The sequence below is a fragment of the Wyeomyia smithii genome, chromosome 2, assembly GCF_029784165.1.
Source record: "Wyeomyia smithii strain HCP4-BCI-WySm-NY-G18 chromosome 2, ASM2978416v1, whole genome shotgun sequence".
Taxonomy (NCBI): Eukaryota; Metazoa; Arthropoda; class Insecta; order Diptera; family Culicidae; genus Wyeomyia; species Wyeomyia smithii.
Window position 1 is genome coordinate 120,225,569 of NC_073695.1, and position 23,112 is coordinate 120,248,680.

Genomic DNA, 23,112 nt, shown 5'->3' on the forward strand with positions numbered 1-23,112 from the left:
GATCGCTCTGCAGGCGCCAGCACGCCTTTGGTGTTGGCCATTACGATCTTATAGGCGTTACCCCACGGGTTCGTATTGGCACTCGCGCACAATTTATCGAAGCAGGCCCTCTTGCTTGCCTTAATCGCACTCTCTAGCGCCGATCTTGCAGAACCGAATGCTGCGCGGCGCTCAATATTTTGTTCGTCTGTTCGCGCACGCTGCATCCTCCGTCTTGCACGGAGGCACGCACTGCGGAGGTCCGCTATCGCATCGACCCACCAGTAAGCCGGTGGCTTCCCATTCCTAGGTTGGCGGGTCCTAGGCATGGTGGTGTCTCACGCCCGCGATAGTACGGCAACTAGTTGGTCAGCAGTCGGGCGGAGCCAACTGCCTCCATTGCACTCTCTTCCCATTGCTTTTTCGAATACCTCGGCATCGAAATGTGATGTCTTCCAGCCGCGGACGGTGTGAGTGTTGGTTCTACCCGTCACTTGCCGCCTCTCGTTGTTTTCTACCCTATAGCAAACCAACTGGTGATCGCTATTGGTGTAGCCATCGTCTTCCCTCCAGTTAGTGATCAGTCCTGGGCTGGAGAACGTCACATCGATAATCGACTCCGCACCATTTCTGCTAAATGTACATTTGGTCCTAACGTTGGCCAGATCAAAGTTGAGCTTTGCCAAAGCCTCCAACAGGATCTGACCCCTCTGGATCGTAGTGCGACTTCCCCACTCAACAGCCCAAGCGTTGAAATCACCCGCCACCACCAACGGCGTTAGGCCCGTTAGCTCCATGAAGAGCTGGTCGACCAACGTGGCGGAGCATAGACACTGCAGTAGAACACTCCGTTCACCTTGGCAACCGCGTACCCTTCGTTTGAGGTGGAAACATCCTCCTGAACCAGGAGCCTGCTGGTCGTCCATACGGCCGCCACACTGGACTTATCCGCAACTCAGTTACCGTTTCCGGGAGGAATGCGGATACGATGGCGATGTCCGACAGTGACTAAGTTATTGCTTGGTATAGTAGCTGCTGAGCTGCATTGCAGTGTTTCAGGTTCAGTTGCGTTACCCTTATGTTAAAAGTCTTGCAGTTATCGAACGGCGACTGTACACAGAATGCACACGCTGCGCATCTACACAACGATGAAAGCTTGTATTAGAACTTATTGAGCACCCTGTACGCTCCAGCATAGGTTTTGAATGCCTGTATCGATTTCCACAAACTAGGCAAAAAAGGTAATAGACGTATTGGAAAAAAGGGGGGGGGGGGGAGTTACACTCCTGTCTTGATTGATGAATAAGTCAAGATTTATGGCCCTGAGTTTGATGTCCAGAGACCGGAACAGTTTTTATGTTCGCATAGTTGTGCCAAATAAACGCACGGTACAATACAAAATAATGTTTTGCGGAGTTCATTATTCTAGATAGTCTTACTTTATAAAGTATCACATAAAGTATTCCCTAACAAAAAAAATCACATAAACTAAGAGCAAATTTTTTATCCTCGCTGCCGACTACGAGTTAAAATTAAATCTAAAATAACCGGAACATGATTTTCGACACCATTTCTAAATCTAAGATGGCGACTTGCGGTTTTTACGAGATGTATTAAACTGTGGAAAACGATCACAAATCCATCAATATTGGCAATTCCGGAACCAAGCCGACGCGTAAAAACAGAAAATCGTTGTCTGACAACATTCTGGAGTTCAAAATGTCAACTTCTGGTTTCTAGAATTCTGCGAACACCAAATCGAATACAATCGGGGTGGCGTCCAAAAACTAAATGTCGATGATCGACGTCATTTTTCGGACGAGTCACACCTAAAAACCGTAAATTGTTGTTTAACGACATTTTAAAATTCAAGATGGTGACCTTCGCTTTCAGGAAATTCACGAAAACCGACTATATACCCTACCATATGAAAATTTTCGGAATCGGAAGGTCATCCAGAGACCAAATATCGAGTTCTGGCACCTTTTTTTTATTTGAGACGCCTGACTTCCGTTTTTTAGAAAGCATAATGTAAAACGAAGAATCCGGCTCACTCAAAGAAGACCGTTCAAGACTGGTCCAAGTCCAACTTTTCCTCTGTCATCACCAAAGATGAGAAGCCTCCAAACTCGCCAGATCTTAACGTGATGGATTTCTCGATTAAGGGTATGTTAGAAAGATAGTCCTGCTCACGAAAACACACAAGTTTGGACGAATTGAAAAAGCCAAGTTGCTCAATTCTTTGCTGGAAGGAAATTCCCCAAAATGACATACGGTCAGAGCTAAAGGAGGACACATTGAATGAGTTGTTGTTTTTTAATTGTTTTTGCTTTAAATTATTTTTATTTCAAAAGTTTCCACTAACTAAGCATGGTTAACGGTCCTCTGTTTCTTGTTGCAATATTTATGGTGCACCTGGTAGTGATAATTTAACAAGCCGTATTACGTTAGGAAACTCAAACCCGGTGTCAGATGCTATTTTAGAATCCAAGAAAGTGACTTCTGGTTTTTTATATGTGAACAACATACTTTTTGGGACCAAAACCCCTTACATTAAAGGTTGACGCAAGCACTTTGATGCGTAGTATTTGGTTTTGCGATTGAAAATCATATTCTATGTTTTTTGAAACAATAAAAAGTTGATTGCAAAATCCGTTTTTTTAGCGTGCGGGTGAAACGGATAGGTGGTGTTGGTAAGACAAACATTTTAAGGAAATGAACAATAAACGACGAGTTAGACTTTTTTATGTTATGAATTAACAAAACGTGAAACGTGGTGGACCGTTTCACCCCACCAGCACACAAAATTTTAAAGCTCTCATAGTTTTTCAATAACAATATACTCTATCTGTATCTCTTCACGTTTAGGTCAGCCATGTTTTAAATAACCGGAAAATGGATGAACACCGGAGAAAAACGTGAGAAATTCTGGGAAAAAATCTTATTTGCTGACAATCAAAAATTACATCCGCACGCGAACTCGTAGCCTATTTTCAAAGTTTATTAGTTTTTGCACATTTGACAGATGTAAACATTAGAAGGGTGCTTCATAAATTATCAACTGACTTGGTGAAAAGGTGGCCGAGGCAATTTTGCAAAAAAAATCGCTAAACATTAGAAGAAGCCACATGTCCGTCTTACCCACCCTGTCCGTCTTACTCCCATCCCCCCTACATGTTTTTTGTACATGATGAAAAAATGGAGGGGTAACCAGTGGAGAACTGACAAGGAAGTGCATTATGGAAACTTTTTGAATGAATTTAATGATTTGCCGATCCTCCTTCGAGTTGATGTCTAGAAACCATCACAAAATGTTCAGTCCAACCATTCAATTAGTTACAAACTGTTCACATTTTGTTGCGCAACTTTTGAACCAACCTCCTCGTCAAAATGATGTTTTAGCTTTAACTCTTTCAAACGCCAATGAGAGTAATCAAATTGGTCTAAAACGTTGGTAACTATGTTTTGGTGGTACGTTTTTCATTACCCCGCCAGGCGCAAATATATTTTTCCCTCGGAACATGAATTTTATGTTTATTTGATGGTTTAGAAGAAGAAATGTAAAGAAAAAATACCGTACAAAAACAAATATCACCTGATGAATTATTTGAACTAAAAGCTTCACTCGAATGAATACGCAAACTTAATTAACATTAACACCAAATAAATTACCAATGTGTGAGCCACATCTCCGGATAACAACAAAATTTTTTTTTCTCATATAACAGGTTTTGTGTCGTTTGACAATCCTGCCAGCGCTCAAGCTGCAATCCAAGCCATGAACGGTTTTCAGATTGGTATGAAAAGACTGAAAGTTCAGCTGAAGAGACCAAAAGACGCCAATAGACCCTATTAACAATCAGAGATCAAAAGCGCTTTAAAAAGTGCTTCTGGTGAGTAAACATTTCAACCTTCAAAGGCCCTAATGCCATAAGACCGAACTTTAAATCGCTTGTTCCGAACAAGTCATTAATTTAAGTACTTTTCTTTTCTTTTTCTTTTTTATATTGATCAACTATAGCTGAAGCTTTAAAATACGAAGTAAATCCTTAGAAAAAAAAGTACTATATCATCAATTAAAAGAAAAGAAGTGAAATAAAAAAATACAAAAACAAATCACATCTAACCAGCAGATCCTTCACGCTAAACCGACCGTTCGAGATACAGTAATTAATTATTTCACGCGTAACCGAGGAATTTTCTGAGCGCCTAGACGCTTCTCAACTGACAAGGGGCATTTTAGGATGCAATACAATAGAATAAAAGCACGTAAGAGCGAGTGGAAATTACCTATAACAAACTTTAACTATTAGTCGCCGAAGTGTAGTAAGAGTAGGAAATCGCGAAGGGAAAACGAGATATAGAAAAAAAAAACAAAAACACAGATCGGAGAGAAGGCGAGTTACAAATTGAAGTCCAATTCTAGTCAGTATCACCAGTCTCCTAAATAATATAAGCCTGTTCCATTTTTTTTTTCGCCATATGCACTCATCTGAAAGCTAGTAGCTGTTTATTAGACATACTTGCACCAATCATTCTTTTCATCAATGAATGGCGGAAATTGTCCACCAGGCAACATTTGCACACATACACTTTAGCAGCCAGCTTTTAGCTAATGCGTGAATGAGAAACCGCACACGAAAAGCTCCTGGAATTCCTCATCTGTTAGAGAAAAAAAAGGCTTTCAGTTTGAAATTCACCCCAATCTGTACATTTTAGATATATAATAAAAATATATATTATATATACAATACCTAAGAATATTTATACATTAGAATGTAGTAATGACAGGATAAACAAGTTTTTGCTAGTTTCAACATTTTTTCATTGTGCCATTTTGAGGGAGAACACAACATGAAACAGGAAGTAAAAAAGTAAGCTAAAAGTTTTTTCGAGTCGACTGTTTGGAGTTAAAGAGGCTTATGGAAGAGCGAATATGGCATTTTTGGCACGTACTTGCGCAGCAAGACTCGCAGAATGAATACGCATTATGAAGGTACGGAAAATAACTTTTTATCCCTTAACCATAGACCACTGAAGTTCTATATACATAATTGAATAAAGCTATATATAAAGGTTAGATAAATAAAAAACTTATTAAAAGAAGTATTTAAAATTAACGGTAATACAAACAAAACTCAACCTAAATAGTAACGTAATGAGCAGTTTGAATGAGAAAATCTGCGACCTAGCTGTTAGGTGCAACAGGAGAACAAAAAAAGCAAGCTATTTTACAGTAGAGCATACGGTAAGGACGTTTGCATACGCGCGGTAACAATTGCCCATCACCTAGTATACTAGCTAGAAGTAATTCATCTATTCGAGGGAAAGCAGTAAAACACACACTTACAAATACATTCATTACACACATTACAAGCATTACACACAAATGAATATCTATATGATTATGACATAGTGAAATTTAACCAAAAAAAAGCCCAAACATTGGGTTCTGAAGCTAAGACTAGAAAAAATCAAGTTTTACGAAAGTTGCTTGTTTGAAGACAGTTTTGTTGTATATGTATTTATATAAATTATTATGTTTAGTTCGTATTATAACATCATTTGACCTGTTTCAGTATTGATTTTTGTATATTAATCCTATTTTATTTTTTAGCAAAAAAAAAACACATTTTTAAGCCACTTATTTTCGCGAACCCTGTTGTTAGAGTTTACTTTTCAAATCTTATGTGCAATATAAAATTTGTCGATAAGTCTAGTCTTCTTAGAAGAGCGAATTTACTAATTGTATGACAAAAATTTGTTGAAAGCAGTAGTGCTTAAAAGATTAGGTTTAGCTGCTTAGTAACTACGAATGAGATAATCCAGCATGCTAACGCTTCTTGAAACAACCGACTAAAACCTACTACATATGTTATAAATTTATTAACCCTGAAACCAGTAACAGAATACACATTCATCGAGATGAATCTACAGCTAAGTAAAGCCAAAAATGAGATAAAATTGTAATGGTTAAATCATGCTTAACTAAAAAACAAACTTGTGAAAAGGTATGACTTGTACTAAGAGATAGTTTATCGACGAAGAAAAACATATGGAGCCATGAATAGGAAGGTTAATATTTCACATAGTTGATGCCCCTCTCCATCCAACTGAAGCGTAACTCCCAAAGACTTCTAATCGCACTCAAAATTGATCTCACGATACTTAGCTTTATAGTCGAAGCTAGTTCCTTGCAATTGTTTTAAAATCTCCGAGTTTCTTGATGTGTCGAATCGATTGACATCCCACGAAGTAAGAAAGTGATCATTGGCGAGTATTTTTACAGTAAAGTTTATATTTTGAAGGTAACACAACCAGACACACTCATAGCGTAGAAACAACCAGCCATTTATTTATTTATGGTTATTCGTACTGTGCAAAAAAAAATCTAGTCAAACTCATAACAAATGGACAGTAAAAATGTGTAATATTTCTTTCATTTTAATTTAATTTAATACAGTGCGTCTTATAAACTTTACGTCAGCGACGCAAGTCGAGGATGGCTGCGTCGACTACCGTAAATCAGAGGATGATGTGTGAAATATGACGAAAACAAAGAAGCAAGCAAAAATTTATCGCACTGCAGATGGGGGATTCTGTGTAGAGTGGATTAAAGCGAAGTTTTTAATTAAAGACGGAAACGGATTCATTTTTAGTGGCAGCGATAGCCAGGGAAACAATTTATTTCGAATAAGGACGCTATGAACGCGGTATTCTCCCGCTTGACGGCCACACGCTGTGGGTGTGTAAGGTTTTGTTTTCAACAGTTACCAAGCGGGTGTTTTACGATTCAATTTAACGGTTTATACTGGCTTTTATCGTGAACCATGATGATTGAAGCCGGATTATTTTTAATTAGGATTTACGGTGGGCTGTTGTTAATAATTTCTTTTCACAATTGAACCGTGTATTCGTCGTTATAAGTCGCTATAAGATTAAATTAGACAAGCATTTCTCACCGACTATCTGTCAATTTACAGAATAATAAATATTTTTCAAATCAATGTTCAATAACTTTGCTGCACATGGCGAAACTGTAACGAATATTATTTACTTTTTCATTTCTCTTCTAATCAAGCTAGTCACGCAGATGTATGCTATTTGTCTCTTAATGTGTACCGTTAGTGTCCGTTGAGCCGTTTTTCTATTGGTGTTCCATTTTCTAACGATTGAATTTTGACGATCCGATATTTCATGAAGACATAAAAATCCACATTTAAATATTGGCTCTCACAGATTCAGAAACAGCCTTTTGTAACCAAGCTTCCCATAACAATCGATTCAGTCATTTCTTACACGAAACAGCAAACAAACCTAATCAAACATCGGTTTCGTCAGACGTCAACTCTGGATTCATAGCATTGTTGTGTCTGTATCTTAATGTTCGATAGAGTTGCCAGTTTTCTTGTTAGAATGTTTCAAATGAAACAATGATTGTATCCACTCAGCAACAATTTTCAAGATTATTTTGTTGACTTCATAAGTCATTGTTTTTGTTTACAGTGGAGAACGCTAGCGTAGCTTCGTGATGAAAATAAATATCATACATACAGCAATTGTTTGGAGGTGAACTGTGAACAAACAACTGACGTTTCTGTCGTACACTAAACTGTAAAACTGTTCTCACTATTTCGTTCCCATGTTGGTCGACCTACAGCATCATTTTCCTCCTACATATTTAATTTTCCTGTTATAGCACCACAACGCACAGACTATAGAAGCGCAACTGTAAATACAGGTCCAGTTTTGTCTTGAATGGATATTTAGAATTTGAAATTAGGAGCAAGAATCAAACAAAACTTAACATCGCGCACAATTGTTGCATGGTTATAGTGTGTAGCAAAAAAAAACCTTTATAAGGAAATGACACATGGTACCTATCATCCTACCGTCAATACTTTCCTCATCTTGAATATCGTTTAGAAGTACTACACCCAAAAATGAGAAACTCGATACACGGGCTGTGATTTGGATGTTTTTTTATGTTGTAACATATTCATATTATGAAATCACTCATTTTTGTTGTTAATCTTCATTGCAAATTCGTCAACATGATTGATTGTTATATATTAAAAAAACGATGATAGCAATACTTGGCCCTAATTTGATTGATAATTACGTACAACATCTACACGGATCGCAGTATAATTTCTAGATGCATTTTGTATCTTAATCTCGTTCTCGGCTCTATAAGAAGATATACCTTACTAGTTCAATTCCCAAATTCCCTTTGCGCCTCGGGGGTCACTTAAAGAAGCATTAGCATAATAAAAGAAAGGTATTTGGATTAAAACTTCAAAAAAATTAATGTATGGTGAATGTTAATACAAAACGCTAACACCTATGGTGAAGTTTGAAAAAAAAATGAAATTACTCCTGTGATGCATAAATGTGCGCAATCTTTTTATTCTTAATTTGGGTTTTGACACTCCACACAGAATCAACCTGTCGACAGTCGGATCCTATTGCCAAACATTGATTGAAGCTTTCAGCAAGTGAAAGTTTTTAGCTTGTAAATACTGTACAGTAACTCTATCGATAAAACTAACTTAACAAAAACCGAACATTTACACCTTCGATAACTACAGCCACAAAAAAGAAAGAGACGAATGAATGTGTATTGATTACATCATATCAGTTTGAAAGTATTTATTTTATATACTGAAAATACCTATACCTATACACAAAACCAAAACACCGATATACTTAACGAACAAAAAATTGCATATGTAGCATATAGTTTTGAACAAAGAAGTATAAACAAACATGAAAGGACTACAGCCCAACGAAAGTGAACCCACCTTTTAAAAAGCATGCTTTTATTCAGTTTCAAGCCTTTTCCCAATCTACAATACCCCTTTCTATTATTCTCCAATCAGACATTTGTTGAAATCTATTTAGTTAAAAATCTTGCAAGAATCGGAGATACGGAGTGCTAAGTAAAAAAAAAACACTGGCATAACACTAGTAATTATACACAAGTTTGTACGGTAGATTATCATCGCCATTATTTTTGTGCTCGGTTCCGAATCTCCGATCATCAACCATGTGATGAATTATTGCTACCTAGAAATGTAAACTCGGAACAAATTCAAACGAGGAATTATGAACAAAAAATGTTTATAGTAACTTCTCGAGAGATTGTTTCTACGCATTTACTTATTTTTGCATAGCCGGCTTCAATTGTATTTATTTTCTAGCCAAGTTATTATGCAAGCCTTGCTATTAATATTAGAATGGGGAGTAGTAGGTATGAGCTAAAATAGCATTTAGAACAGTATACCTAATAGCTATTGTTTGGTCCATTGGTTATTTACGTCTGGTTAACTGTGAGACTGCTTTAGTTACCAAACCCGGTGGTCCGAAACTTCGATCCACAGTTTTATTTGAAAACGCGGGATACTTCAGTGAAATTTACAGCCATTTTAGTAATATGCTCTGTTAGATATAACACTCTGAAATTCAAAAAAGGAATACACAATCACTATATAGAATTCAATCCTAGACAAGAAAAAGAACATGCCCGTATCAAATCCGTACTGAAAAATATATTTAGATGCTGAAATACAATCGAAATCAAGTGGGTTGATGGGCAAAATTAAATCTAAGCCTCAAACGAATGCCACAGTTATCCGTCAGCAGTGGTAGCCAATATTAGGAAACCGTCATTTCTTGATTAGTTAATTCACATGCAGCATACAGATTTCAATATATTAGCTCACAAATGTTAATGCACGGATTGTTTTCGCAACGTGAAGTTCAATGCGTTCCTAACAAAACACTTCTATTCGCAAAGGTTATTATACATTGTCAGTCAGTTCATAACAGTGGCTGGAACGGCACATTCTCGAAGTTGGAAGTGCTATTTTGATGTGGTAGAAAAAAGATTCTTCTAACAAATTGTGTGCGTGTAAGGTATTTTACTGCTTACAAGGATACGCACATCCATTAACCGAGCTGTTTTTACCACTAGCATACACTAGTTTACCCTACGCTTCGTGTACAGCGATATGTGAAATGCCTCCTTGTCTATAAAACAGTTAACAGCCAATATTGGATTGAATGTTCTTAAAAAATAGGCAATCCTGACTGCTAAAGATTTCTTCTGTGGATAGTTCTAATATGCTGATTTACATACAGGAATGAACGATATATCTCCCTTTCGTATTGCAATTCTAGTAATCGTTTTTACGATGAAGCACATTCGCTATACAACAAACTTTGCGTCACAAATCATGCTAACATTTCTACCACTGCACACATTTTAGTGACTAAAATGCCAACATTCACCCATAGACTAGGATCACTTAGGTAGCAAACAAGTTGTTTTAGTCTTGAAACTATTTTTCGTTTTGGAGTATCTATTTAAGCTCAAGCTGTCACGGCTTAGTTTGCGTTGAATCTATCAAACTGTGTCCAGAGCGAAAGCAGGACGATGCTAACCTTAAGCTTATTCTAGGTTTTTCAAATAGAAAATTACACAAAGATCAACTAGTATATCACGTAAGGCCCTTTGCAGCACCTCTATATATACTTTTAAAATGATGCCAAACAAATCCTGCGAAGCATTACCGAAAACTTCTCCCAACGCATTACGGGCGTCCTCTGCCAATAGAATTTTAGAAAAAAAATATATATATCCAAAACCTATACCTTTGTACATGCTCTCAAATTTGAAAAGGGAAATATTTTCAGGCAAACGAAAATAGCACAACATGGAACTGTAAATTTCTTGACGCCTTCTGATTGATACACACACAAAATGTTACAAACAGGAACAGCAGAGTATCACTTATTTTAAACATCGCGGTCTACTAGAAATGGTTTTCGAAAATTTCAACTAGGTTTATGGGCTCATACCATATAGAATTCTTAATGCACTGCATACAATACTGAAAACACGAAAAAACAAACACTTATTATGATTACAAATAAATACTATCCCTATAAAAAGTTATATTATCCCAAGGTGAATAGTTTCAGAGCTAAAGCTTTCTGTTAAATTGTGAGCGAAAAACGGAAATTACAGCACACTCACTACATTTAGTACATTTAGTACAGAATAAGTAATTGATGCAGACAAGAGGATAAACAAAAAATAAATCAACCTAGTAGTAGCATACAACAAACATTCAGCTCTTGCAGAGGGAAGTAAACCGAAAAAGAAACTATTAAATGAAACATTGTATAAATATAGGATACAGGGTATTTCTTGCAATTATAGCGAAAAAATAACACGTTGTTTGAAAAATTCTATTATTAAAGCATTATTATAATTAAAACTATTATTGAACAAAACCAGAAAAAAAAACATTTAGATGAGAAAACCTTTTAACAATACCAAGAGCTTTTTGTTCCTTTTTGCAAGAAAAAAAATTTGTTTAAGATTGCAAAAAAACTTATAAAAATATTCTGTTTTGTGATAGTAACGAAACCGAAAGATGATGAGAAACTATTAACAAATTGATAAAAGTAGCCATATGAGAAAAAAAAAACAATAACAATTTAAGAATTTATTAAACATAACCTATTACTCTCGCTTATCATCTGAGAAAGGGTGACGTTTAATCTGTTGGTTTCTTACTTGTTTTCTTTGTTTATCTATGACTGCATCTTTCAACGCATTTCATTACTGAAACCTGAAATGGCTGTTAGCAGTTTTTAACTTGTATGAGAAATAACTCCCTATTCTCATGATTTTCCGATTTAGACTTGCTGCAATACCAGCAGTTTAGTAGACAGTGCAATATTCATTTTTTGGCAAACATTCTTTTTACAATCCTTTTATTATGATACAAATACTAGATATACAAGTATTTCTACAAAAAAAACTACAAAAGAGATTAGGAATCACAAAAAACTGTAAATTTTACGATATTTCAAGCTTTACAACTATATATTTAGCATGAGTATCATTGACGAGTAACTAAAATTAACAGTGCGGCAAAAAACAGCAAAACTACCGAAATAAATCAAATTTTTAGAGAAATATTTTCTTTTTTAACATTTTTTATTTTGCAATTTTTGAGAACAGTTTGCCCTTACAGCCTACGCTGTGGTAGAGAGGCTTCACAGGACCAAACTGGACCTAGATTGCCACTGTAAGAAAAGCATAGTAAGATGCCACTGTAAGATAGGCATAGTAAACTCAGCAAATCTCATAACAACAAAGTTGAAGCAACCAGATGAGAATTTGAACGTGGAGCAATTTTACGTTTCCATACAGAATGAAAACAGTCAAAAGCTCACGTACAAATGACCGGAAATCAAAATTTCTACGCACAAGTAGAGGAAATAGTGCTAAGCAAAACAGTTCCTCTGTGGATAGGGCCGATGTTAAAGCGCTTTGAAGTGGCATTTTCCATACTACTTGCGAAGAATATTAGCACCTCTCCAATTAGTAACCATCCAAACGATTCGCCATCTTTGGTTTGTTTCATGTAACCTCACGCTACTAATTCTATTTGAATTCTTCAATGCACAGAATAATTTGACAAAAACAAAAAAGAACAAAACGATTTAAACATACATGGAAGAAACTTTAATTATTGCGACAATATCGTATTATAATAAAATAATTAAAAATTGAAATGAAGCCTTAAAACTGTATATGCATCATAAAATGCCAAACGTGCATAACTTAAAAAATATAAACTTGAGAGTAATATTGGGAAAATATATCTAGAAAGCGAGCGAAATCCCAAACCAATCGATGAATCATACATAGATAAAATGCGTTCCCGTGCTAAGCGAGGCTGGCAATATCAGCAAAAACATACAACATGCCCTTCTAGTCGACCATTTGCATGGTTTCAATCAAAGAATTTTCTCAAAAACATGATAAAATACTAATTCTATGAAAAATATACGCAGCTAAATGATGTTAAAGAAGAATTGAACACACACACAAATTACATAAGCATAATAACAAAACAAAAAATCACAACCGAGCAAAACTGAACGGCAATTTCAACCTACACCAGAGTAAAGAAAAAAAAACTACAGAAACGAATCATTTGCTGGACTGTTGCTCCGCTTTCCTGTCAGTGTACCACATCCAATTGTGAATCGAATGCTTCTTTGATTTTGCATTGCGTACCAATATCCCATCCTTGTTGTTCGTTTACATCCCCTCATCTACCTGAACTGTCGCAGGTCGATACCATACCATTTTAGTTACAAATTTTTGATTGTCTCTTCACGCAAACCAGCGTTAATAACTGCATTGTCAGCACTTACAGTTAGTCTTAAAAGTGAACATATGAATTTATTTGAAAGGTATAACAAATAATAAAAGCGAAGAGTATAGTACATACAATATATATTTATAAAAAGTAAAATTATTTATATTGAAACAAAAACATAAGGAAACAAATGTAAAAAGAACTATGATCTAAATTTTAAGTACAACAGTATTAGAGTAATCATAAATATAAATTAACAAAATGATACTGGAACTAGTTTAAATTAACATATTATTTAAAGCAAACAAGTATTAACAAAAAAAATCCATTTTAGGTCTAATACAAAGTACTTAATATTCATAAAACGTCCTTGAAATAAAAGGATTTCAATGAAATTTTATGAAGTTATGATTACCAAACACGCGATGTTGGAAACACCCAAACAATTGAAAAGTGGAAAAGTATATTCAAACGTCATATCAGGCAAACTCTAAAATAAACTTTAAAAAAGTAATCATACTAGTAAAAATCAACTTACATTTATTATTATTATTTCTAGGAAAGTTTATACGTATTCGTTCTGAAAAAAATTAACTCGTAATATATCACTACTCGCCGAAAACACAGTACACTTTCTCCCTCATGCTTACACACATATACACGAACACAGACAAACCAGAATGAACATACGCATACATTCAAAACTTTATGTATATCTACAGCGAACAGAAGAGAGTAATTAACTTATCATCTTCCATCATAGTCACTGCTTCAAGCTAACTTTTTTTTAGAACGGCTTTGGAAAATAAAAACGAGACCTTTTTTTTCTATAATCATCACAGAATCCTGAATTAACAGCTAGCTCTTCTTTCTAACTGCTTTTTGGTGCAAAAACACTTGCATACACCGAATAGAAAACCGTCTTATGGCAGACCTTTAGCTGAAACCACACACAACAACAACAACAATAGTAACTGTAGCAGAAAATATATTGAAAGGGACATTCGAGGGACGAAACAAACTGCGTACTAATCAATTAGAATGAGAAAAATGAAAGCCATATTATATAACTACACACATAAAGGAAAACAAAAATTAACTAAATCCAAAGATCATTTCCTTAGTAATAAAAAGTGGCAAGTATGAGGAAAACAACTTTAGGGAAACTGCATTAAGCTACTATAATTATAATAGTACTACACAGATACAGATAACAAAAATCTCGAAAAAAAAGTTAAAGCAAAATGCTTGATTTCGAAGGAAAGTCCCCCGTATTGACCTTAAACTAACACAAACAAAAAATGAAAAAAAAATCTCTCCTATTCGAGAGAACAACAAAAAACTGAAAAAAAATCTATAATTGACCACACTTTATACACGAGAGGAAAACACACTAAAATATACAATAAATATAATTTAAGACAAATTATATCTATCAACTTTTGTCATCAATTAAATTAAATATAAATTCAACTAAAAATGCGATAAAACAGGAATATTGATACTATATTTGGCCGGCAGAAGTGGTTTCGAGTGTTCGGCGGCCAGTAGCGGTCCTTTCCGTCACGCCATCGTCACTCTAAAGGGCCGCTTCCGTCCGTCGGCCGCCGATCGGCAGCCCACTGTCGGTCGATTTAGAGACTTACACTCTTACTAGCGAAGAAAAACAGAACAAAAAACGATAAATTTAATGATATAGGCAGAGCTGAGAACAACAAATGGAAGATCGAAAAGAGATTTAACGCATATTTATGAAGTGAAAGGAAAACGAAGCGAAGAAGCAAAATCGTTACGAGTCACGGGGCAACAGAAAAAAGAAAGAATAAATAAAAATGCCAAAAAACAACTTGTTTAGTTAAAAACAAATAGAAGGAAAATAAGGAAAAACGTTAAAAATATTATAGAAAGGAAAAAAAACCTTTGCCATTTTATTGATAAAGGACGAAGGAAAATGATTTATGATTATTAATTATTATTAAACTAAAAGTATGCGCAGATAAATGCAAAAAATAACTAATTTTATAATTCAATTATTGATTTTTATTATGGTTCTATTACAATTATTAGTCTTGCAGAAGGAAGAAACACTATACAGAGGAAAGAAAAGAAGGATACCATTAAATAATTTTGTATAGTGGACATGCAAAGCCAGTCTCTTAGAGAGGGACACTGCAAGTATGCTTTACTGTTTAGGCAAACATAGTAGAAAAGCTTTTTAATTACTGAATAGGATTAGAACCGACGAGCGACTATTTTTGCGATAAATAAGTAATATCTGAGTAGTAAGCTTGGCAGTGCGATTTGCTAACTTGAAACATTTAAACTACTCAAACTACTAGCACACAAAACAGGAATCGTATTTTTCATCAACAAAAGCGTTTGTTTTCTAATCATCATACCAAGTAGAGATTGATTACACTTAGTACTAACTAACAAACGTTACAAATGTATACCGAAAAGTACAGTTACTAAAAACAAGGAAAAAGCAAAATGTGGATAGCGGTACTACCCTGATTGGAAACTGGCTTCGTCTGTCCAACAATCAAATATATTATTATATATGAAGAAACATATTATTAACTTTATAACAAAAAAGTAACAAAATAAAGTTAAAAATACACTTTTAAAACCATATGCGTTTTACTCCTTAGACGAATGATTATATTGAGAAAGGTTATTCATTTAATGTATTTAGGGAGCAAGGCTCCAATTTCCAGAACTATGTTTTTGGTACCATTTGAGGTCCCTAAACCTAAAGCCGAAACTTATCGCAAATCGATTGCTTTTATCTCCATTTAGCGAATTGCACTTCAAATTGTATGAAAATTTATATGGGAAAATTTTCGTTATTTGTATTTTCCTTTCTAGCAAAGTAATGCTTTATACATGTACTACATTACGTAAACGGGTAGTGTTTGAGATGCTTAAGAACTTTGCCGATAACACTAGAGAACTAGGATGTCCCAGAAAAAGCTATGAGTATGTCGAACAAAATCATTTTTTCTGCCAACCATAGGTGGAGGGTGGGGGTTTGCAAGATAAAAATCCTATAGAACTTTTAAAAATATATCGCTAATGGATCCCAGTTTTGCAAAATTGCGTGAGGATTGGGAAGCTTAAAAACTAACAAATAGAACTATCAGGTATACAGAAATTTGTGTCGGTGCGACCAGAGATGCTAGTTTTAAGTATTTTAGGTAAATGAAGGGGGGATGGTCTCGAGAAGTTTTTTCGTTATTTCAATGGTCTATATAAGCTTGAATAACTTTCAACAGACCAATCAACTTTCTACAGTTCGTTGATTTTTTTTTGCTCCGAAGGAACCCAAAATCCCAGAGAAATCTTCGATTGGACGATACTGAGATAGATTCGTTGGGTTGCGTATTTGGGGTACAAATGGAGTCGAGTGGTTGTTCAGGAAGGTTTGTGTTTTTTTGACTTAATGTGAAGATATTTTATCTGACCAAAACACATACCTTTCATCGGTATGGTGTTTTGGAAGAATTTGAATCAAAGGTTTGTTCAAATATTTGTTCCGGTATACATTTTGATTGTGACCAAGTCACTTGGCTTGAAGCATGAATAAGACAAGAAGGAAAATGTCTTTTTATGTTTACTACTCTGGCCGGTCTTTCACTACCTTGCTGGAGGGTTATTGTTGCGGTTTGCGGGAAATCATACACAGTCGAAACCGGAAGATTTTCGCTTTCAAAATGGTATAGGGTAGAGCGGGGCTAGTTGGTCATTTTTGATCAAAATGTTCTGTAACTTTTTGTAGGGAATGTCTTGGCAAAAACTCATTACATGAAAATATTGCGTTAAGTCTGTAGCCTCTAGAAAAAATATGAACGACTCAAAATAGTTTACGATTTTGCGAATATTTTTTGTTTTTTGAGTGGATGTCAAATTGGCCAACTAGCCTAAGTTGGTCAGGGTGTGGGCTAAATTGACCATTTTTATTCCGAAAGAAGAATTCAGTTTTCCTTCCTCACTGCATTTGCGGCAGCCTGGAGCGTCTCAGTGGAAGTCAAACCTCTTCCGGTTTATTGTTTACACGTTCGCTTTCCGAAATTTCAACCCATGAGAAAAGTACGCGGCACGTATTCTCCGCTTAAAAAGCGACTTTAGTATAAATAGTTTTGCTATGCATAGCACATGCTGTTTGCGCTTGGTTTTAGTTTACACCACGAATATACTCGGTTACTTGAATTCATTGATGATGTGCATAGGACCAACCAGCCCCGCTAGTTTGTCAACAACTAGCCCCTCATGTATTCAATATGAAAATTGCTTGAAATATATGAGCAAAAAATTTTTGACGAAAATTTGCTTTACACAACTTGAAACTAACAAAAGGGACATTCATTATGCATTGAACTAGGTTTATTTCAATTTGGCTAGCTTTGTTTAGACAAAAAGTTTCAACTTGAAAACCAAGTAGAATTGATGGCCAATTTGGCACCAACCTGTATTTATTATACGTCTTAATTAAAACTGTACTTCATTTTGTCATTTACATTCTCTGGTTATCTGCTACATATAACCCATATTACGCGATTTTTTTGATACGTAGATTCGAAGATATTCTCATTGACCAACTTACCCCGTAACCAACTAGCCCCGCTCTACCCTACCATGTATTTTTCGCCAAAAGTATGTGCTGTTCATAGCCAACTGTACAATGCGCTTGCAGAACGATCCTTGTTTCGACGCCATTTTAAACACAACTGGGCATGCATAAACAAAACAAAAAATTCTGGCATAATGAGAAGAGAGGAAGCTTACATAAACATATACCTACTCTAATTTCTCTCTCAGTGTATCTGCTGTGGAGTAAGAGAACCTCAAAATAACCCGTTATTAATAAAATTCCCATTGTGTATAAAACAAAACCAAATCCCAGATAAGAAAACTACAACGTAGTTTCTATAAAAAAAAGTATCCGAAGTCCATAGCAATAGTTTACAAATACAAATTAATGTTTCATAGTGCCTGTTATATCTAATATCTTACTGTTTAAAAAATCTTATGAACTACGGGCACATTTTTCATCTTCGATGCCGACTATAAAATTTAAAATTGAATTTATAACTAACACGTTTTCATTAAACAGTGGTTAGTTTTGTTGTCTAATGAGCACCTAGGTTCTTTTCAAATAGCTATAAATATACAGTATGTATGGTAGTATCCTCTGAGCCAGAATATTACAAACTGGGTTCAGCGTTGTATTCCTGAGATTCTGAGAGAATCCAAAAGTAAGGACCTGGCACCAGGAAATTCAACTTCCACCAACACTACGAGTTAAATGTCATAATACCCCAATCCTCAAACGCAATGGTTACTGTTCGTGAACCCAAAACGCAGTAGATGTATGTCTAACCCACAAAGGCGACGCACACAAATTACGTTACGCATGAAGGGGGGGGGGGGGGTTGAGTCTACGCTACTGTTACATTGGAGGAGGGGTTAAGATAGTTAGGTAACAGTGTGGTTTGCTCAAAATTCAAAGTTCGTCGAGGGGCAGGTTATTCAATGTTACGGAATTTAGGGGGGGGGGGGAGTCACATCGAACGTTACCTATTGTTACATAAAAGAGGAAAGGGGTCTAAAATCTAGATTTTTAGCCTTACGCAATTTGTGTAAGACGCCATAGTCCGAGACATCACGCCAATGAAGTCTCATTCGACTTCCAACCGTAGACATAGTATAACCTTTTTCTCATGAATATCACTCTTGGGCTCCCAGTTAGCTTCGATGTAAGATGCTGGTTTAACAACCCAATCGTCGAAAGTTCAAATTTAACGGCTGGCCGCGAAGTCTATATCCATACATATAAAAATGGAGTTCTGTCTGTCTGTCTGTCTGATCCATATAGACCTAAAAATGACTTAACCGAACAACTTGGGAACAAGATATGTTTCCATGGTGACATGACACCCCTTCCTGCTCTGGAAGAGGAGGAAAAGGTCTATACAAATTTTTGCATAACTTGAGAACCATTTAAGCAAATGTGGCACCAAATATGGCAGCTGGAGGTTTTTGGAAGCAAAAGATATTTCAATGGTATTTCGACACCCCTCCCAAACGAATGAAACACAAATTTTTGCATAACTCGAGAACTTATCAAGTAAATGGAACTAAACAAGTAAATGGACATGCGGCGGTTTTTGGGAACAGGATATGTTTCTATGATGATATGATACCCCTCCCTACTCTGAAAGAGGAGGAGTCTTTACAAATTTCTGCGTAATTCAAGAACTAATCAAACAAATGGAACCAAATTTAGTATGTGGAGATTTCTGAAAGCAAGAAATACTTCAATTGTGAAAGAGGAGGAGTCTTTACAAATTTCTGCGTAATTTAAGAACTAATCAAACAAATGGAACCAAATTTAGTATGTGGAGATTTCTGAAAGCAAGAAATACTTCAATTGTGGTTAAACACCCCTCCCTCCGCTAGAATAGAGTAGTAAATGGAATCAAATTTGACATGTAAAGGTTTTTGGGAGCAAGAAATGTTTTATGGTAGTTCGACACTCCTTTTTAGTCTATACAAGTTTCTGCATATCAATCAAATGGAACCAACTTTGGCATGTGGCGGTTTTTTGGAGTAAGAAATATTTCAATGGTCGTTGGACACCCTTCTCTTCTCAGGAACGGAGGGTTCGCATACAATTTCTACATAACTCGAGAATCAATCAGGCAATTGGAATCAAATTTGACAAGTGGTTTTAGGGGGCAAGAAATATTTTATGGTGTTTCGACACTCCTTTATACTCTTGAAGGAGAGGGGAGTGCTATATAAATTTCTGCACAACTTGAAAACTAATCAAGCAAATGGAACCAAATTTGGAAAGTGAAGATTTCAAAGTACAAGATTGTTGAGGATCGCAGGAAATAAAACAATGGCGAGTCCGTTTCGACAGTTTATATTATAGCTTCAACTATGAAATTTTTAAACTTTAATTTTAAACATTATTTGATTATTTCGTAACTTACAATTCGGTTTGCCTTTTATTTTTATTACTTCACTGCTTTAGAACTTTTCAAACTTGATTTTATTTTACTTAACTTCTTTTGATTTATCGTCCATCCACGTTGACTGCTGGATCAAGAAGACTTGACCGAAGCCGACCAACGGTCAGCTAAGGCTCATGATTGTGGCGTCTGTCAGTTGAACTGGCGCGTCGCTTGATCAGGCGACGCAACGCCTCGAGTACTAAAAGTAGCTAGGGTGGTCAGCTGGGCGTTTTCTGCGTCAACAGTCTCCCCCGGGTGTAGTCTGGAGTCATCTAGAGCTTCACCTCTCTTCTTCACGTCCAGCAACGCCAACCGTGACACAGGTCGCACTGGAGTTTTTCCACAGATCTTCACAACGGCCCGGCGACCTCGACCATCTCGATTTCGGATTATCCGTAAAATTCGCCCGCGTTCCCATCCCTTTCGTACCGTGGGGTCTGCAACCATCACCAGATCCCCTGGCTCCAGCTCTCGCGTTTCGTCAAACCATCTTGGTTGCCGACGAATCACCGGTAAGTACTCCAATAGCCATCGTTTCCAAAAACCATCCAGCTTGCGCTGAATCTGATCCCAGGACTTGCCTAGGACTTGTCGTCGAACCAGCTCAGTGGATTTTATCGTTCATTTAATCTGTTTGTCGATTTACCACGTTCAAAGCCAGCAAAAGAAAATGGTTCGGAATAAGTGCCTCTGATTCCTCAGAATCGAGCGGTAAATATGTCAGAGGTCTAGAGTTTACGAGTCTTTCAGCCTCCACGACCAGTGTTTGCAACCCCTCGACGTAAGCATCACCCATTGCTGCTTTAACCGATTGCACAAGGCGCTCCCACGCACCTCCCATGTGGGGAGCTCCCGGTGGAATGAAATTCCATTTGGTGTTGATACTAGTAAACGTTTCGGCTAGTCCCTGGCTTATCTGATACTGTAGCACACGATTGGCTCCTTGGAAGTTGGTCCCATTATCGCTGAAAAATTCAGCAGGCGATCCACGACGACCGACAAATCTCCGAACACAGGAAACGCAAGATTCGGTCGACAATGTATAAGCAGTTTCTAAGTGAACTGCTCTCACCGTCAAGCAGGTGAAAAGAGCCACCCACCGTTTCACATTTGATCTCCCCATTTTCACCACTAGTGGTCCAAAATAGTCTACGCCCGTGTATGTAAAGGCTTTCTCGTGATGTGCCAGACGTGCTTTTGGAAGTGGAGCCATCAGGGGAACCATCGGTTTTGCTTGACGAACCTTGCAGAGTTGACAATCACGAAAGACTTTCTTGACTACTAAGCGCAGCCGAGGAATGGTATAGAGCTGACGAATTTCGTTGGTTACTGTTTCAGCGTTATCATGATGATACTCGCGCTGATACCGATCCACTAGAAGCTCTGTTATTTGATGTTTCCTTGGTAAGATTTTAGGATGACGCACGTTATAAGACACCTTTGCTGCCCCAAACCGACCTTGCTCGCGCAACACGCCTTTTTCATCCAAAATGGGTACCAATTGGTAGATAGAACTGTCTTTTCCAATGTTTTTTTGATTAGGTTTGTTCGGCGCTTCGAATAACAAAGCAGCAATCTCATCTTGGTAAGTTTCGCGTTGCGCTTGTTTAATAATCATCGTTTCTGCTGCTCGAAGCTCCGACTGCTGTAGTTGCCCGATCAATTTTGGTTGTTTTTTCGAAGCATTATGACTGAAGCGCAGTGCATATGCAGCTGCTCGCAGCATCCTGTTCCAATTCGAAAACCGGCCAACGTTTATAATTGGCTCCTCTGAGTAGTGGTTTAAGATCGATGCTCGCATTTCTTCTTTTGTGTCAGCAACGGGTTCTTTAGCCCTGGGAGAAGTAAAAAGTTCGGTCCTTGAAACCACTTACTGCACTGATCGAAGTACGGCCCGCTGCCCCATTTTGTTGCTTCGTCCGCCGGGTTGCATTTCGACGGTACCCACCGCCAATCACTGGATACCGTGTGCTTCAGAATTTCGCCCACTCGGCATGAAACAAACTGCTTATAGTTGCGCGGATCTGCTTTTATCCAGGCTAATGCCGTTCTAGAGTCGGTCCAATATACTATGTTGGTGACAGGAACATCGTGATTGTCTCGGACAAATTTCGACCATCGAACTCCCAAAACATATCCTTGTAGCTCCAATCTGGGAATCGACCAGGGCTTCAACGGAGCTACTTTCGATTTTGCAGCTATCAAACTGCACTGAGGATCGCTGTCTCGATCATAGGTTCGTAGATATACGGCACACGCATACGCCACCTCACTTGCGTCAACGAAAACATGCACCTCGGAATTCACGTAGGTTTTCCCAGTAGCTTGAGGGAAATAGCATCTTTGGATTCGAATATTCGCGATGTAACCAATCACCTGTATCCACCGCTGCCACTTTTCGAAAATACCATCGCCGACTTGCTCGTCCCATTCAATTCCTGCTCGCCACAGATCCTGAATGAGTGTTTTGCCATGAATGATGAATGGCGAAAGAAGACCTAGCGGGTCAAACAGCGTCAAAACACACCGTAGCACCTGCCTCTTTGTTGGCTGAGTGATTGTTCGAATCAGCGTTTGCATCTCTTCCGTCATCTGGGTGCAGAAGCTCAGTTCATCAGTTAACGGACTCCAAAGCATGCCTGATACTCTTTCACTTTTCATCCCGTCATCTAGGTTCAGCCATTTATTTGTTTCTGTTTGCACTTCACCTAATTGCTCCAGAACTGATTTTCTGTTCGATCGCCAATTGGGTCCTAAAGCTATACCAGTTTTTATATATCATTTGAAAAAGCCGCGTTTTCTGAGCAATACGGGATTTTTTAAAAAAACGTTTATCGTTTTCCTTCGGTTTTTAAATGAAGAATAAAAAACTGCTCGAAAGGTCTTAGATGACGTTTCGCCCATGTACGGTATATGAGAGAACTGTC

General features: G+C 37.1%; 2 protein-coding genes across 21 annotated transcripts in view; one reads left to right on the top strand and one right to left on the bottom strand.

Moving 5' to 3' along the window:
- LOC129722531 (CUGBP Elav-like family member 4) overlaps positions 1-15,795 on the top strand; it is an 868,765-nt gene extending 852,970 nt beyond the window's left edge. For all 20 annotated transcript variants that reach the window (XM_055676019.1, XM_055676017.1, XM_055676031.1 and 17 more), the window contains 2 exons: positions 3,708-3,872; positions 4,001-15,795. In XM_055676019.1, coding sequence (XP_055531994.1) covers positions 3,708-3,835 — 128 coding nt within the window. In that variant the 3' untranslated portion in view covers positions 3,836-3,872; positions 4,001-15,795. The remainder of the gene's footprint in view (positions 1-3,707; positions 3,873-4,000) is intronic.
- A 4,540-nt stretch (positions 15,796-20,335) lies between these two features.
- Positions 20,336-21,911, bottom strand: LOC129719850 (uncharacterized). The gene is made up of 2 exons (XM_055671258.1): positions 20,832-21,911; positions 20,336-20,788 (listed from the first exon to the last, which is right to left on the bottom strand). The coding sequence occupies exons 1-2, from the start codon at positions 21,909-21,911 to the stop codon at positions 20,336-20,338; spliced, it is 1,533 nt and encodes a 510-aa protein (XP_055527233.1).
- Between the last annotated feature and the right edge of the window lie 1,201 nt (positions 21,912-23,112).